This window comes from Lepidothrix coronata, unplaced genomic scaffold (assembly GCF_001604755.1).
Source record: "Lepidothrix coronata isolate B3197 unplaced genomic scaffold, Lepidothrix_coronata-1.0 Scaffold92, whole genome shotgun sequence".
Lineage (NCBI taxonomy): Eukaryota > Metazoa > Chordata > Aves > Passeriformes > Pipridae > Lepidothrix > Lepidothrix coronata.
In genome coordinates this window covers 2357518-2374285 of record NW_016690272.1, presented here as the reverse complement: position 1 = coordinate 2374285, position 16768 = coordinate 2357518, and the positions used below count along the sequence as shown (strand labels likewise).

At 40.6% G+C, this 16768-nt stretch overlaps 1 protein-coding gene across 1 annotated transcript in view; it reads right to left on the bottom strand.

The window, feature by feature from the left end:
- Positions 1 to 15243, bottom strand: part of LOC108500643 (protocadherin Fat 4-like) — a 37104-nt gene extending 21861 nt beyond the window's left edge. The window contains exons 1-16 of the mRNA XM_017821756.1: positions 15149 to 15243; positions 13654 to 13725; positions 11020 to 11180; positions 9927 to 9971; positions 9457 to 9555; positions 9052 to 9141; positions 8309 to 8419; positions 7506 to 7622; positions 6556 to 6646; positions 5895 to 6007; positions 5458 to 5631; positions 4897 to 5025; positions 4484 to 4639; positions 3257 to 3437; positions 2245 to 2378; positions 277 to 1221 (exon numbers count right to left, since the gene is read on the bottom strand). Of these exons, the coding sequence (XP_017677245.1) occupies positions 277 to 1221; positions 2245 to 2378; positions 3257 to 3437; positions 4484 to 4639; positions 4897 to 5025; positions 5458 to 5631; positions 5895 to 6007; positions 6556 to 6646; positions 7506 to 7622; positions 8309 to 8419; positions 9052 to 9141; positions 9457 to 9555; positions 9927 to 9971; positions 11020 to 11180; positions 13654 to 13725; positions 15149 to 15218 (2688 nt within the window). The 5' untranslated portion in view covers positions 15219 to 15243. The remainder of the gene's footprint in view (positions 1 to 276; positions 1222 to 2244; positions 2379 to 3256; positions 3438 to 4483; positions 4640 to 4896; positions 5026 to 5457; positions 5632 to 5894; positions 6008 to 6555; positions 6647 to 7505; positions 7623 to 8308; positions 8420 to 9051; positions 9142 to 9456; positions 9556 to 9926; positions 9972 to 11019; positions 11181 to 13653; positions 13726 to 15148) is intronic.
- Between the last annotated feature and the right edge of the window lie 1525 nt (positions 15244 to 16768).

Below are 16768 nucleotides of genomic sequence, written 5' to 3'. Positions count from 1 at the left end.
ACAAGTGCTTTGGCAGGTTTAACACGTGAAATCCTGCACCCTGAGCTGTGGGAATACTGGACTTCTTTGGCAAACAGGAACTGTGGCATGTGGAAGCCCTTGTGGTCCTAGACATTCCTTCTCCCTAGAGCTCTCCAAGACCAATCCCCATGATGTGAGGAACAGCAACACAGAGTTCAGTGGAGTCTGAACTGCGAGAAGCGTTTACGCTGCTTTAAAACCGAGGAAACCGTGTCACCTCTTGATTTATCAGGGTGAGAATAACCTGGTACCTACCTCGTCCTTGTCAGCAACACTGAACGTGTAGACAGGACTTCCCTTCTGAAGGTTCTCAAACACAGATATCTGATAAGCTGCCTGGCTGAATTCTGGTGGGTTATCGTTGACATCTACTACATTCACAACTACGAGGGTTTTATTGCTGAGACTTGGCTGACCTCCATCTGATGCCTCCACTTCTACCAGAAAACGCTTTATGGTCTCATAATCCAGCTGCTGGCTCAGGCTGAGCTGGCCTGTGGTTGCATTGACAAGGAACATCGGTGAGGGGGTTGGGGGTTCCTGGCTGACAATTTGGTACTTCACCAGGGCGTTGTCCCCAGCATCCAAGTCAGTAGCAGACACTGTCAGCAGTGCCCTTCCCACCACTTCATCTTCAGGGACATCCACTGTGTATACACTGGATGAGAAGACTGGAGGGTTGTCATTCACATCACCAACAATGACCGTCACGTTGAGAGCTGTCGACCGCGCGGGTTGGCCTTGGTCGCTGGCGATCACTGTTAAGTTATACAAGTCTTGGGTTTCTCTGTCCAGTTCCTTTTCCAGCAAAATTAATCCTGAGGTGTCGATATCCATTTTGCCTTCCCCACCTTTCAGAGTATAAACCACTAGCCCATTGAATCCCTCATCCACATCTGTTGCTGACACCCTGGTGACACTCGTTCCAGGTGGCACGTTCTCAGGAACATTAACGGTGGTGTTGGTTGCACCAAACACAGGACTGTTGTCATTGACATCTAGAACTGTGACAAACACTGTAGCATAGTCAGTAGTATTCCCATCTGACAAGGAAATGGTCAGTGTGTAGTTTTTCTGGGATTCATAGTCCAGTTTGGTGTTTGTTGAGATGACTCCCGTGCCATTGATGGCAAACGTAGCAGATTCTGTCAGCATTTGAAACTCAACTTGTATATGGGGATTTAAAGACTCATACTCTACCTGGGGAAGACACAGCATATTATCAATAAATGAATTAAAACCAATAAACCACTGTCTGAAAAAGAATAATCATTTTAACTTTGTCCAAATTCATTTTATGGTTGATATTGTGGCTTGCTATCAACTTATGGTTGATACTGTGGCTTAGTTTTATTTCTTTTAATTCATTTTCATTCAGGCATTTACTAACCTCACAGATTCATTAAAAGAAGTAAAAATCAAACCACAACATACATAAAAATCCAGCTGAAGAGGACTGTCTTTTACTGGAACACCATTAATATATAAAAGTAAATATGTATAGGACATAATGAACAGATTGCACTTTAACCTTTGGTTCTGCCTTTCTTCATATAAAAAAAGTAAAAAATTAACTCAGGAAGCCAATAAAGCAAAACAACAAAATGCATTATCTTCTCACTGCTTTGGTAGGAGACTGTCCATCTGCCTTTGGACCTGCATCCCAGAAGGAGCTTCTGGTGACCTGCTCATCTGAGCGTTTTTGAGCAAAATGAGGAGCAAGTTCTAAAGCCTCCTTTGAAAATGCCTTTATGACAGTCTCTGATGGGAAATCTCCTATCATCATGTCACAGAGATTTAGATTTATCCCCAACAGATGAGGGAATATTGCCTATTCCAGCCTTTGGGCCACTATAGGCTTTGGAGAGTGTCCAGAGTCAACAAAGGGCTAAGCATGGAAGTTTACTTTCTCAAGCAGTTCTGAGGTTTATTTTGTTTGATTTGGGAGGTTGGTTTTGTTTTGTTTGGTTTTTTTAATGTTAAATGGTAGCAGATGCTGTTTAAGCTTTAAGCAATGGAAAGTTTGCAAAGGTTTTAGTGGAAGCAAATCCACCTTTGTGGGTGATAAGCTTCATCATCTGAGGGATGTACTCAGTGCTGTATGTGCAGCTTGACACACAGAAAACCCAGGATCCAGTTATCCATAGCCCAGGGAGACACGGACATGTGGAGCACATATTTTATGGGATGCCCTATATAAAGATAAAATAAAGTTGTTCTTACTTGTGCCACTACAACAGGACTGACCAGCTCCTCCTCTACAGACACATTGTATGTTTTCTGGGTGAACTGGGGTCTGGAATCTCCAACTGCAGTGATTTGTACTGGCACTGATGAACTCCTTGGAACGGCCCCACCTGCAAGCAAAGGGAAACAATCTCCCAGCAGATGCATAAAATACCCACTGCCTCAAGACATAAAGATAAAAAAAATACACTTTTCCACTGTCACTGACTTCTTTTTTTTTTTTTTTTAAATCCTTACTGCAACTGTTATGGTACTGCCTAAGAGGTCCTAACCAAGATCACAAAGGATGGACTCAGGAATCCTTTTTGTATCCATATTCCCCACAGCACCCATTTTGTCCATGAGACCATCAATTCGAGGACACAGAGCTGATTTTGACCAAATCATGAGGCTGAAAACCACTTTGTATTCTCATGCTTCCAGGAGTGGGATAACATTGCTGGATTACATTTGTTTCTGCCCTTATTCAGATCGTGAATGTTCACTGAGTTCTCTGTTATTCTTTTAAAACAAAGAAACCCTCAATAACTGTGGCACGGAAATGCTGTTGGTGGTGGTCATCCTAAAAATGGGCTTGGTATCTTGGATGTGCAAACAAAGACCAGATTACTCAGCACATTTTACTTTCCCTTTTACTCCTTATTGAATGGTGACTGAGTTATAAATTTCTAATTTCTGCCTGAACCTCTGTATTCTCTGCTGTGCAACACCAGTCAATAAGTCAAAGGAAGGTGTGAAATATATGTTATTTAATGTTCTTCCCACAGCCATAAAGAAACCAGATTTGACACAACACCATCAGCAGGAAGCAGAGTTTTACCAGAGATGCAGCAATTAGTTTGGATGTATAAGGAGCAGATAAAAATATATGGTGTTTTTCAAATAAAGCCTGCGAACCTGTTTTGACAGCATTCCTTCAGGTAAAAACCAAACCAAAACCAAAATTCCTCACTGGAAATAGCTGTGTTGACCTAAAATCTCCTCTTACCATCAGTAGCTGTTATCCACAAAACAAACTTCTTAAGTTGGTTGATTCCTAATGGGATTTCTGTCTTTAAACTGATTTGTCCTGTGGATGTATCCAATTCAAAGTATCCATCTTCATTGCCACCAGCTAAGATAAAGCTTATCTCTCCATTTATACCATCATCTGGATCATCAGCAGCAACCTGGGAAAACAAAAAAGAAATATTGTACTGTAATTTCTTGTGCTTTTATCAAGTAACACAGAACTGCTTCTTCTTGTGCAGTTTGCAGAGCAAAGCATTCAGGTAAGCAGATAATTAGGAATTGGTTGTGGGGCTTTTTTCCTCTCATTTATAGCAAATAATAGGTCTGGATAATTATATATATATATAATATATATGTGTATATATACATACACACACACACACACATATATATATATACTTAGCTAAATACAGCCACAAAAAAATTCAGTTATACCTTTGACTGACTGTCATTTTCCTATAGAAACTATTTCCTATAGAATTCCTGGGTTAAACCTCAGTAAGAATGTTTGCTCTTTGATGCACAAACATTATCATTCCAGCAGCATGAGCAAAATCCTGCTTCTGTGGAACTCATGTGAATGACACCAAGTTTGTATGTCAGAAACCCTGTTTCATAGCAATTCCAAAGTCACCAGAGGCAGATGGTCCAAGAGATTTCATCAGGAGCCATTAAATTGGCACATTTGGGTATGAGCATTGATTGTGACTCCTGTATATCTCACCCCCCATTTCCAGTTTTATTTGGTTAACTCATTTACTATGTTAGAAAAAGTACATGGTATCTAAAAATGATCCACAATGCTTCAGCATTCAGCAGCCTTTCAAAAAAATTGCATCATTATTTCAGTTTCTGGACTCTAAACCCATTGTTTTCATCAAACACCTTACAACAACTAAAATCTAGAATCTTACTTTGTGTGTTATGTTTGTGGTATTCAGGGCGGTGCACAGAATCTAAGATCAAGAATAAAAATCCTGTATCATTTGTTCCCTGATCTGGGATGTGATTAGAGCATCCAGAACACTGTGATTATGGAATGTCAACAGGTGTAAGCCTCGAAATGAAAGGTGGGTTGTTTCTGAACTCAGAGGAGCTCAAACCAGATCCCCTTTTAGATAGAACTTCTACACAGCTTTAAGCAAGGACTCATGCACACTCATTTAAACTCAGAAATGTCATTTCTACTTAGTATTTCTAGTACCTGAAGAATGGCCATTCCTGCAGTCATGTTGAGGAAAAGATCTTGTTCATATGGTGTGCCTCTGAAGGTCGGGCTGTTGTCATTCTCATCCAGCAGCAATATGTTGATTGGAGAGTGCGCCTCGCTGTGAGGGGGCAAATGATCTCTGGCAGTGACCTGGAAAAACCATGTAGGGAAATCACTGCATTGTTCAAATGCACCTTCCACGAGGAGTAGGAAGGATGAACAAGAATTACAAGCTGAGTGAACTGTATCACTGGTGGTGTTTCCCTCCAGACAGCTTTGATGTGAAAGGCTGGATTTGATTCTTCAGTTCAGCTGTGGATCTGTACTAAGGAATCGGCCTCTTGCCAGCACAGATCAGGTCTCACCTGTTTGCCTTGGAAAGGAGGAGGGAGGTTTATTTTTAATACCTGTAGCTGAATAGATGGTATTCTCTCCCTATCCAGGAGCGTGGAGTTCCTCACAGTCAGGATCCCAGCTTGACTTAGTTGGAAGGGACTGTCATCTGGAGTGAGAGCAAATGTTCCCTGGAAGCCTCCCTGCGAACAGTAATGATATTTGTTATAAAATAGGGCAATCACTGAGCTTTCTTCTTATTTTCCACATGGAGAACATTGAGTTTTCTGGTTTAATAGAGGTTACAGTTCCAAAAAGAGGGAGAGAAGCAAACAACATGGAAGAAATATAATATGCAGGCCAAGGACAACTTTGTGTCCACTTTGCACTCCTGCACTGTCAGGTTTGGGACCATTTGCAAACCACAGGAGTTTCAAAGAGAGACAAAATTTATTCTTTGGCTGCAAGTACTCTATCCCTCAAAGAAGTAAAACTAAGTTTGCTTTGCTTAAGCATATTTAGATAGCCAGAAAAAGACAATTCTATCTGCTGCACCTGTGTAACACAAACACCTTTTTTATTACATTTCAGAAGCGTGATATTTGTAGCAAACATTAAAAACACTGGCTTTTTACCTCATCTTGGTCAGTAGCTGTTACTTGAAGAACTTCCATCCCATTTGGGAAATTTTCCAGAATTGAGACATTGTAACTCGATTGGGACAGCACTGGAGCATTGTCATTCACATCTTCAATAGTCACCAGAACTACTGCATCAGCTGTTTTGAAACTCTTGTCTTGCTGGGCTGCCTGGAGAGCAGAGTTTGCAGCTGTAAATTCCACATCTTGGTAACAACGAGCTGTTCTGGCTTAACACAAGGACATGACACAACTGCCTGTTTTCAGTGAATGAATTTTCCTTTTCTTTTTCTTTTATTTTAAATGGCAGGATGGAGCCTTGATGCCAATTGCCCTTTGACATGACTGTGAGAAATGCTGTTACCAGCAGGTTGGATTTACATATTATGTTATGAAATTGAGGTTCAGAGTTAACACACTAAAGAAATCAGTACCTGGATGGCCACCACAAGAGAGGGACATATTTCTCTGTCAATGGGAGCCTCTACTTTCAACACTCCAGTGCTTGCATTGATGGAGAAGTTGTTGTTGTAGGCTGGGGGGTTCACTGAAAAGCAACAAATTTCAGAGGGTTAGTGAGAATGAACCAGAACAGTAAATCTGCTCTGTCCTTTAAATGAGTGTTATCTTCTTAGCCATGGCAAAAATGAACAGATATTCCAGATAAAAGGCTTTTTTTCCCCAAGGACTCCGTCCTCAAAACAATTCCTAGGAAATTCATTCACACTTCAAGGTCTCAAATTAAGCATTTCATGAGCTTTTGGCAATTCCTTCAGGAGGAGGTAAAGCTCCTGATGGAATTGATCTCTCTAGATGGTCCTGAATGGAAATTCTTTGCTCAAATTGAAGCCTCTAAACTGACTTACAACTCAGAATCAGGAATTGTTTATTGGAGGAAGCTCAAGAACACCTAAACATTTTAAAAATAGTTGGACCCTACAATAAATGACTGAAATGAAGCTGATTTAAGTGGAGCAGCACTGTGGTGAAGCTCTGTGCAGTTAAGACACCTGAATGAACACTTCACTTCCTTATTCTCTTCAGGAATATTACCAGTTAATGTGGCAATGTCTAGAAGGAAATGAAGGCTCTTACCCAGTTTGATGCTGTAAACTACTGGTTCATTTATACCTCTGTCTCCATCTTGAGCCAATATGGCCTCTGGGAGAATAGTCAGAGCACCCTCCTAGAGAACATACATTGACTTGATTAACTTGAAGAAAAAATACACAAAGTTAACTTTTTTCATTGGATAAGCCATAATTTTCGTTAAAAAAAGGAGAAACATGCACTTAATGGGATCCAGAAAAAATTCTTTCTTTGCCATCCGTGCTTTCCAGAGGAAAACTATGACCAAAATGGTTACACTGTGTTTGAGAAACACCAGATTATGGAGCTGCAGTCACAGATGGAATTTATGTTAAGAATGTTGAATATTTCAGTTCTTTTCCTTTCCTCTCCTGGCAAACAACATGCAATTCTATACTGCAGCCCTAAGAAAAAGAATTATTTACAAGATAAAAACATTTTAGAAGAGCTAAAATTATCCCTTCGGGCAACTGAAGATGAACTTCTAACCAAAGGGACATCAAGGGTGTAACAGTACAAGTATTTGTGGTTTAAAATATGTGAACATGAAGACAATGACAAAGAAATAGGGATACAGATAATTAACTATTTTAATTTTAGTGGATTACTCTGATAATACCATACTGTGATTTTTTTTAATGTTAATACATCCAGAAGCCTGAGCCAAACAAATACATTCCCCCAAGAAATTTCGACCCAATATAGGAAAAAAAAATACAATATAATATAAACCACAGATTACCACTCACATTCTTATTTTTGCCTACCTGACTGTAATGCAGTGTGAAGGAATTACACTATTTAAAACTGAAAACAGGCAGCTAATTTCAGGACTGATGAACAGTCAGTTGCCCTTTCAAGTTAACAGCAAAAGCCCTCTTAGAACAGGTATTTGGGAGCTTTGCCTTTTCTTTCCTTTCCTCCAAACACAAAAGCATCCAGTGAAAAGCTTTTACCTGGATTTCACTGATATTCCCATTGTACACAGATTGGCTGAAACAGGGGTTCAATGTATCATAATCTTCTACGTTAATTATTAAGGATGCAGTGTCACTCTGGTCTCCAAATTGTTCCTGCATCCCAAGGGAAAGAAGAAAATAAGAAACACTGCAATGAAGGAGCCATATCTCAGTGGAAAATACAGCTGAATATTATTACATGTATTTTACAGGGTCTAAGAACTCTCACCCTGTCAGGTTTTTCCATTTCTGAAAATCCAGTTCTAGGAACAAAACTATCAACGGGTGATTGTTCTTAGTTATTAATTTCCTATCAGGCAGGTGTTACACAGCAGTAGAACTTGGTAACAGTACATTTGCTGCAGCTGTACATTTGCTTGATACACAATAACTGCAGTAAAACCATGTGGGTTTAGTTCTAACAGGAAATAAAAGCAAACACACATTCAAATCTCAAAAAAAGGCACACAAAGAACCTGGTGAGATGCAGCAAAAGTATGATAGATCTCCCATAATGAATAGGTGAATATGTGTGAGAATAGTGGGGAATAAATATGTACAATATTTATACTTAGAGAAACACACCCAGAAAGAAACTTGGGCTGGTATTTGAGAGGAAACTTAAACAGTGGTTCAAATATTAAGAATGTGCTATTTGCAGTACAAGCCAAGATGCAGCCACAGCTTCTGGTTTGGGAACTCCCAAAGTTCTAAATTTGTAGAAACTGGGATGTTATAACAGAGGAACTATCATTGTAGAACTATTGTGGGTCTCATTCTTCTTTTAATTTGTACCATACCTTTGCTTGGACTGTTAAATTGAAAAGGTGGACCTTGTTGTAATCCAATGTTTTATTCACTATGACGCTTCCATCTCCTTGCCTTATATAAAAGTAATCTGAGTCCGGACCCTATTGAATGAATAAATCAAATATTTTATATGATTAAAGATGAAATACATTTTCTTTTCCCTTTTTCCCCCCTTTATTATTGGACTGCTTTTCATGAAGGACCAGGAATCTCTCAACCACCACCACCACCACACATTCTATCGCCTCTCCTGTCAGTGCCAACAGAATTTCTACCTGGTTTATCTCATCCTGTGGTCAACAACTAAAGCACATCAGAGGAATGGCCCCTTCACCAGCTGTGAAAGAGGCAGAGACAGCAAGCTCAGAGGTGAAGATTTCCACTGCAGATATCTGAAGCTAGTTGAAATAATCCTACTCCAGTTGGCTTCAGGACTGGAGATGAACAGCAAGCCAAACTTTAAAAAGAAGGGAAACTGCTTCACTCCTGCTTCCACAAAGGACCACTGAGTTCCTTGGCTGGAGCTGGAGAGTGCCACAAATCTTTTCATGAACATTAAGATTCAGGCCTCACCTGTGGTATAAACTCTAATTTTAAATGGCCTTTTGGCTTTTTGCAGGTTTTTAATCTCAACCACACAGCACGAGGGAGCACACGGGGATCAGGTCCCAGGCTGTGAATCTGTGAAATACAAACTGGTGTTCTCAGGTTCCAACCAACACAGGGCACTCACCGAGAGACTGTAAGTGAGGATGTTGAATTGGGGTGAAAAATCATCATCCTTTGCTTCCACTTTTATAACAGTGAAACTTATTTCAGCCACCTAGAGGAAACAAAGATCAGCAAACGCTCAGTCACGAGACCCTTTTGACATCCTTCCTAACTTGGGGCAGGGAAGTTGTGCCACCTCCTCAGCAAATCCCTTCCCATTGCCATTTTTACTGACTATTTCCCCTCCACCTCACACCCCCAGCTGGACATGCAAGCCCAGCCCTTCTTTTCCACACCCATGGTGTAGATAAGTCCCATTAAAAGTGCAGGTAATGAACTGATAACGGTGTGGTCACATTAGAACCTCCCCAAAAAGCAATTTAGAAATGTCACAAGGAAAAAAGTATGAACATCTGCCATAACCCACCTCTGATACTGAAGCACTGTAACTAGTTTGTTGAAATTTTGGAGCATTGTCATTTAAGTCTTTTACTTCTACGTTCCGTGGGTTCTCTATCGGAGTACTCTTTGTGATGGAAGCAAAAAGGCAGGTTAGAAATGACAACAGTGAGGCAGCACCCCTCTGCTAACATTTCATTTCATCCTATCAAATGAGATCCTCAGAGACACCCCTTCAGTTCTACAAACTGTATTGAGAGAGTTAGGCCACCGTTACTAGTAATGGAGTTTGCAAAAGTATGCTAAAATTAACTTTTTAAAAATTTACCTGTGAACAAAATCACTCATTCCAATTGGCAGATTAGAACAAATTATCTTCTACAAGGTGCTCTGAACACCCTGCATCTTAACTTTAAACTAAATAGTATTTCAGAAAATGGTAACTTGGCATTGAGCTTAGACCAAAAATACAGTGGGTAAAACGTGTTTTTTACTTACTGTTCCAATCCTCTGGCAAACAATGGTATACCAGACAAATTCACTCTAAAAGTGAACAAAACAAGCAAATAAATAATATCATCTAGGAACTCAGAATATGACTGTCAAAGATCATTTATGTCAAAATTATACAAAATTACTTCTAGGAGTTGAATCCTCAGGTGAGCTGTACCAAAACACTCTGCTTACAATACATAGCAAAGTAATTACAGAGCATTAATTTTAAGGTTTATTTGACTCCATTCATCTGCTGATGACACCCACCATCCCTGTACCTGACTGTTTGACTGTTCTCCCCAACAGAAAGTTGACAGAGGACAGGAGAACACGTACAAAAAGCACAAAAAGTGTTTTAATCCACTTGGAAAATATCCAAATGAGAAATGTAAAAGTCATAAATCCATTTTCATCGCTTACAAACGTGGATTGTAACAGTGGTTTTTACAACAAGCCTGGTTCAATTCTGCCAAGTCCAGGGCTGCTCTGAATTGGCAGTGTATAAAATATATAATAAATTGTCTCTATTTACTCTGCAGTACCACCCCATTTTCATATTTAGGGCAACTGCAGCCAGGAAAAACACTGATACTGCTTTCTAAATTCCTGGTAGTCCTACAAAACAAGGATGGCCTAGGAAGAAGGATTTATCCTTTTGTGCATCAAGCAACAGAGGCCAATAAATGGATTTATTCACATGTGAAGTTAAAGCTTGTATAAACACTCATATGACTAAGGCTTACCTTCTATCAAATTTTATCTGCTTCACCTCCCTTTGATGAAATAATCCACGTTGCTGGGAGATGAGTTGTAAGGCAAGTGACACCTGTCCTAGCTGTGTATTTACAGCTGTCATGACAACACATGATTAGGAAAGGACCTGTCTGACTGTCAGATGACAGACACTGAGACATTGAACAGATATTTCTGAGAGGTAGATACTGAATTCTGTTCTGACAAGTCACTTTTTTTGAAATTCCAACCTCTGAGAGAACAAACTACTCAAATTTATTATCTTAGTGCTGGGTTTTGTTTTTTTTTTCACCTTTCAAGAAAACCTTTCTATTTAGGCTTTAAACGCGGTAAAAAATAATACCTTGAGAGTCTCAACATCCAGTGCCTTGGAAGTCCTCACAGTTGCATTCCTAAGTGCAGAATTATATTCCAGTTGCACATAGTTCAAGTGTTCAGGGAATATAGGTGATGTTAATGCCAAATTTACATCGGCTGGGATATCTGTGATCCATTCTATATCACCTGGAAGAGAAAGTGCAACAAATTAGGTTGTTTTATGGAAAACAAATCCATAGGTTTGTTTCATATGTATCGACAACTGGTCACCTTTGGTTACATTTTATATTATTTTGGCATTTTTAAACGGTAAGATCTGTTAAAGTGCCCTTAAGTGCTCTGCACAAGGGCATTGATATGTTTTTAAAACCACAGAAACCCATTTTTTTCCCAATATATTCACACGGCGTGTCCAGAATTAAAAAGCTTGGCATCATTCACACCTGAATCTCCACCATGTTTTGAAAACACCTTCATGCTGTGAAACTGTCTTTTCACATTTGCTGTGAAAACGTAACCAAAGTGTAATCAAAGTCAGGGAATGTGGTCAAAATCAGCAAGAGGCCAGTCAGGGCTGCATGGGATGAGTTTCAGTATTTTCCAAACCCAAGGGCGTCTCACATCTCTTAGTTAAATCTGTCAAGCAGGTAGAATCCAGTGTGAAGCCAGACTCAGGCTTGTGGTTGTTTCATTTTGATTTTGGGACAGAATGGTGAGTCTGTGGCCCTTCCTTTGATCTGTTCCTGTTTGTACACAACACAAACACAAAACTCTGCAACCTTTGAATCAGTTTTTATGTGATTTTTCTACAACCACACATTTAGGAACTGATCTCTTGAAAATACAAAGACTTGTTATCTGCAATTATCAGGATTCCTGTTAGACTGACTCATTTCAGTAGTGAGTGCATTACTTGCTTGGTTAAACACCAAATCTGTGTCTGAAATGTATCTTTTCAAACCATCCAGTGTGGTGCTACTGGCAATTTTACTAAATAAAGTTCCCTTACTCATGTGATCAACATATTTGTGTTTATGAAACCACACTTAGCTTCTCATGGAACACATTACCTGTATTGCAAACCCATAATCCCCTCTCCCCTCTAAAACCTTTCTTGAACATCCCAGATGTTTTCCATGATCTTCAGGAAACTTGCTAGCTGTGTTTCTTTCCTACTCCACTGGCTTCATCCTCCATCACTACTAATTTAGGCTGGCAAGCCCTTTCCGTACCAGTTCCATCTCTAATCTCCACATAGAGTCTTGTGCTCTTGGTCTCAAAATCCTAAGGACCATGAGCTTGTCTTCTTCACCAGCAGGGAGTGTCTGGAATACTGGCAGCTACCAAAGACACTGGACTTTTAACTGTGTGTGAGATGAAAGTCCAGTGAGCTGACAGTGAGCACAGAACCCCAGGGCTGTGTCTCAGGGGCTCAGCGTTGGGTGGTATCACTCTACTGTGCTGAAAACGCTGGAAGAAAACATTCCAGGAAAACAAAATCCCTCTTTGCCTGACAGGCTGTCTGAGCTGGATACACTCAGATAAGTAAAGCAGCTGCCTAGGAAACAGTATTCCCTGCAGAAGAGAGAACCCAACAAAAGGAAGTACTGGGAAAAATGGAAGGTGGTTCTCCCTCTGGATTATTCACAGGCATGTCAGCAGGTTCACTCACACATACAGTGCCCACTAAGGGCCAGAGTTATTGCTCCCTGCTTAAAAATTAAATGGAATCAGGGTGAAAGGTAATTCTTTTTCTTTCTCTCTCCATTCAAGAGTCAGACACAGCAGCTACACTCTGACAGCTTCACCAGTGACTGGAAAAAAAACACTGCTCTGGATTGTTCAGCCTGGAAAAGAGAAGACTTCGGGGGGACCTAATTGCAGCCTTCCAGGACCTAAAGGGAGCCCACAAGAAACATGGAGATGGACTTTGACAAGAGCATGGAGTGACAGGACAAGGGGAAATGGCTTCAAACTGAAAGAGATATTAGATATCAGGAAAAAGTTCTTTACTCTGAGGGTGGTGAGGCTCTGGCACAGGTTGCCCAGAGAAGCTGTGGCTGCCCCATCCCTGGAAGTGCTCAAAGCCAGGTTGGATGGAGCCTTGAGCAACCTGGTCTAGTGGAAGGTGTCCCTGCCCATGGCAGGGGGTTGGAACTGGGTGAGCTTTAAGGCCCTTTCCAACCCAAACCATTCTATGACTCTCTGATCTTTCTGAAAGCCAGAAGAAATGCAGATTGCCTGTGGACAGTCAGCATAGGCCTGGAGCATGGTGCCATGAGATCCTAAGGGTTATGACATATCCCAAAGGGAAGCTTTGGCCATAACTTAATGCTTTGCCTTGTATATCCATTAGGGACATCAAAACCTCACTGGATAAGGTGAACTGAGAACATTTTCTGTACTTGTTTCCTTTCCCATTCCCTGCTCTGCCTATTCAGACAACAAGATGCCTGGAACAGGGAATTCAGGGTTTGATATTTATTTATTCTACTAAGCAGTAGGTCCATAGGCAGCTGCTGCATCCAGCCATGAAGACTGTTGTAAATCAATGAATAATACAGATTCATTTTAAAATACACTGGCTATGTGAAGCATTAAAGTACTATGTGCATTTAGGAGAAGATCAGACAATTCTAGGCTGGAATCCTGATTTTACCTGTGTATCCATCCACAAAGCCTGTCAGCTCAAGTGTGGCGGGTGGCACATCACAGTTTATAGTTGTGGTTTCTAAAAAGAAACACAAAAGTCACGTACAAAGAGCACAGAGATGGTACAAGGTCAAAAACCTTATGCTCTGTAAAACCAGACGCACACAAGACTTCAAATTAAGCTCAAAGACATTTATCATAAACCTTGAAGGGTTTAAAACAATACATTGCATGGTGTAAGCAAATATTGGTGGCTTGGACCCAATCTAAGCCTGCCAAGAATGAGTCACTGCTCATTAGTGTCCTGCTGAAACATTTGTGGAAATCATAATCGAAACTGCTTCTGTACCTTGGCCTTGCAAATGTTTTCTGCTCCCAAGAAAACTGTCAACACAAAACTACTCCCCACAGAAAAGTTAGCAGGAATCCAGGAGCTCAGGGTAAAGGCACGTTGACAGATTTACCCGAAATTTCCTCTCCTTAAACTTTCAGAGAAGGTGGCACTTTGGGGATACAGGTTTTTCGTGAGAGGTTGCTTTTTTAAGTGGTTAATTGTATCTCAGACACCTCTCTCTACATCTGCTCTGTGTGATAAAAGTGAGACTTTTTTTTTTTTGTACAGGTGCAAACTATAAACACAGAAATCCAGGAATCTGCCAGATTTTTTTCCCCTCCCCTGACTAGAATTCGTTTTTGTGGTTTTAAGAATGTTCCCACTCTTCTCCTTACCATCCTTCCCATAGATTCAAAGGGACAGGTGGTAAACAAACAGTGGGTTCTTTTTGCCTGGCTGGGTGGATCCCTTCGTGTCTGTATCACTCTACAGGATTTCATTTAAAATGAGCAGTGGACAGATTTCTACAGAAGTAACTGAATAAAACCCCAGAGGATATTTCTACAGTCAGCAGCTGTACGGGTCTAATGCTGGTTATGGGTCTAATTCACTGCCTCCATCTCTGAGTGTTGAAAAACCTGGGCTCTGGACTAGTGAAAGAGATAAAAAAATTGGCAGTTTTCACTTTCTGGAAGCCTCAGTACAATAAAGAAAACTTTTAATGGAGTTCCTCACCACTACAAATATCATGTGTAACAATGGTAGATACTCCAACCTGATTTAGCAGAACAGCAACAGCATGGAATTTAACTGACCCCAACTTCAAAACTATCCATCCTCAGGCTCAACTTCAGCCTAAGTATTTTTTCTAAGGTCTGATGCAAATATATATAAAATAACAATATAAAATAATAATATAAAATAACCAAACCCCCAAAAGTTCAAAGATAATAAGAGCATGGTTTTCAGCTTGTCAGCACTGAGCTCCTGAAAGCCCCCAGACCACTTCCATGGGCACCAAGATGGCTTGTTTAGATGTTAGTTTATCAAGCAACAAATCAACGTATTTCAGACTTCTAGGACTGTGATTTGTATGGATTTAATACATTTAATTTTGTTCCATTTCAATAAAAGCAGTGAAATGCTCACAAAGAATAAGAGTACTTACTTTGTGCCTCAAGACAGGTGAAGGTAACCCAGTTGACCAAAGCAAAAACCAGAGCTCTAGAAAGCGCCATGAGCACTGCAGAAAAAAATCTCCTCCTGAAGGCAAAACCAGATGGTTGTTTCTCACACAGAAAACCTGTAAAGAATCATCTCATTTGCCATATCATATGTTAGTTATTTCCTTCACAAATGCTTCACTGACAGCAAAGGAAAAGACTGGAATAAGCCTTCGAGAGCAATCCACCAACTATATAATGTGCTTATCATTTTCAGCTTGGCAGATCAAAGTCCTTTTGGGCAATAAAATAAACCAATAAGGAAATGGGACATTTTGTGCTGTAACACAAAAAGTGGCGAGTGTATTTTTATTCTAACATTTGAAATAGAGATGAGAATAAATCAGCAAACGTCCTGGTCAACGTGAGAGAAACGCACATTTTCCCCGGGAAAGAAAACCAGCATTGCCCCTTTTGATCTCATAATGATGGCAGAGTATCTTCCCATCACTCTGTTCCAGAAGGAATAAATACAGAATTCCTGCTGGGAAAATAGTAGTTACTATTTCATGTGAGGAAAGCAGACACCTCTGAAGTGTGCCCCAGTATTTTACAGGTAGTGTTAAAACATTTTACTTCGATGTACCCAAAAGCAACCAATATTTTAAGCCTGTAGAGGACTTTCAAAGGCTACAAATGATTGAAACAAACTCCATGATGAGATGTGTCATTTGTAGGTAAATACACCTTCAATTGGAAGGAGAAGCTGATTACACAGCAAGGGAACTGCTGCCACACCAAGGTCTTATCATGTTTGTGCCACATTTTGTCACTGTGGATACTGAAGTAATTACTTGAGGTTGAACGAGAACACAAAATACAATAAAACTGCACATAACAACTAAAAATAAAATTGTCATTGTGTCCTAGCCTTGAATTATTGAAATGTGGGAGCAATTCAAGAAGAAGCAATTAAAAATTTTTTAAAACAAGTTCACCATGGGCACAGTGTCTTTTGAACGAAGGCCCCATCCAGCCATGATTGTGCCTTCAGTGGTGTCAGTACTAGTTCATTTTCCTTCCTGGCCTGATCATTCCCTGTGTCCATGATGGTCAGGCCTTAGCAAGTTTATGTGGAATAGTACAGAAGGCAGGCCTGTGCACAAAATGCCTCCTGGGAAGAAGAAAGAGCCCTGATCTCACTCCCCAAACAGCACCACACCTCTCTGGGCCATCACAGCCAGGCCAGAGCCTGCATAAACTGGGATTTGTACCAACAGGTTCTTCTAGCAACCAACCCCCTTGACCACTGGGAATGTCCATGTGCTGGAAAGTCTTAATCCACTAATGAAGATCTACTTTTTGGATATTCCAAATGAGAGCAGAGGCAATGCAGCCTCAACAGCCTCTGGGGCCTCACGGAGCGCTGGAAGCTCAGAGACGGGAAGGGGCCCGGGACCTTGGGGGATAAAACCCCAGAAAGATTCCCCCATGGGGTTATCTGTGGGGGAGCAGCCCAGAAGCTGAAGGAAGAAGGTCACTCCTGTGCATAAACTCAGTGCAAGACTAAATACAAATTTAAAGTTCCCCCACAGGCAGGTGTAGAACGGGAACCGCTGCTCGGG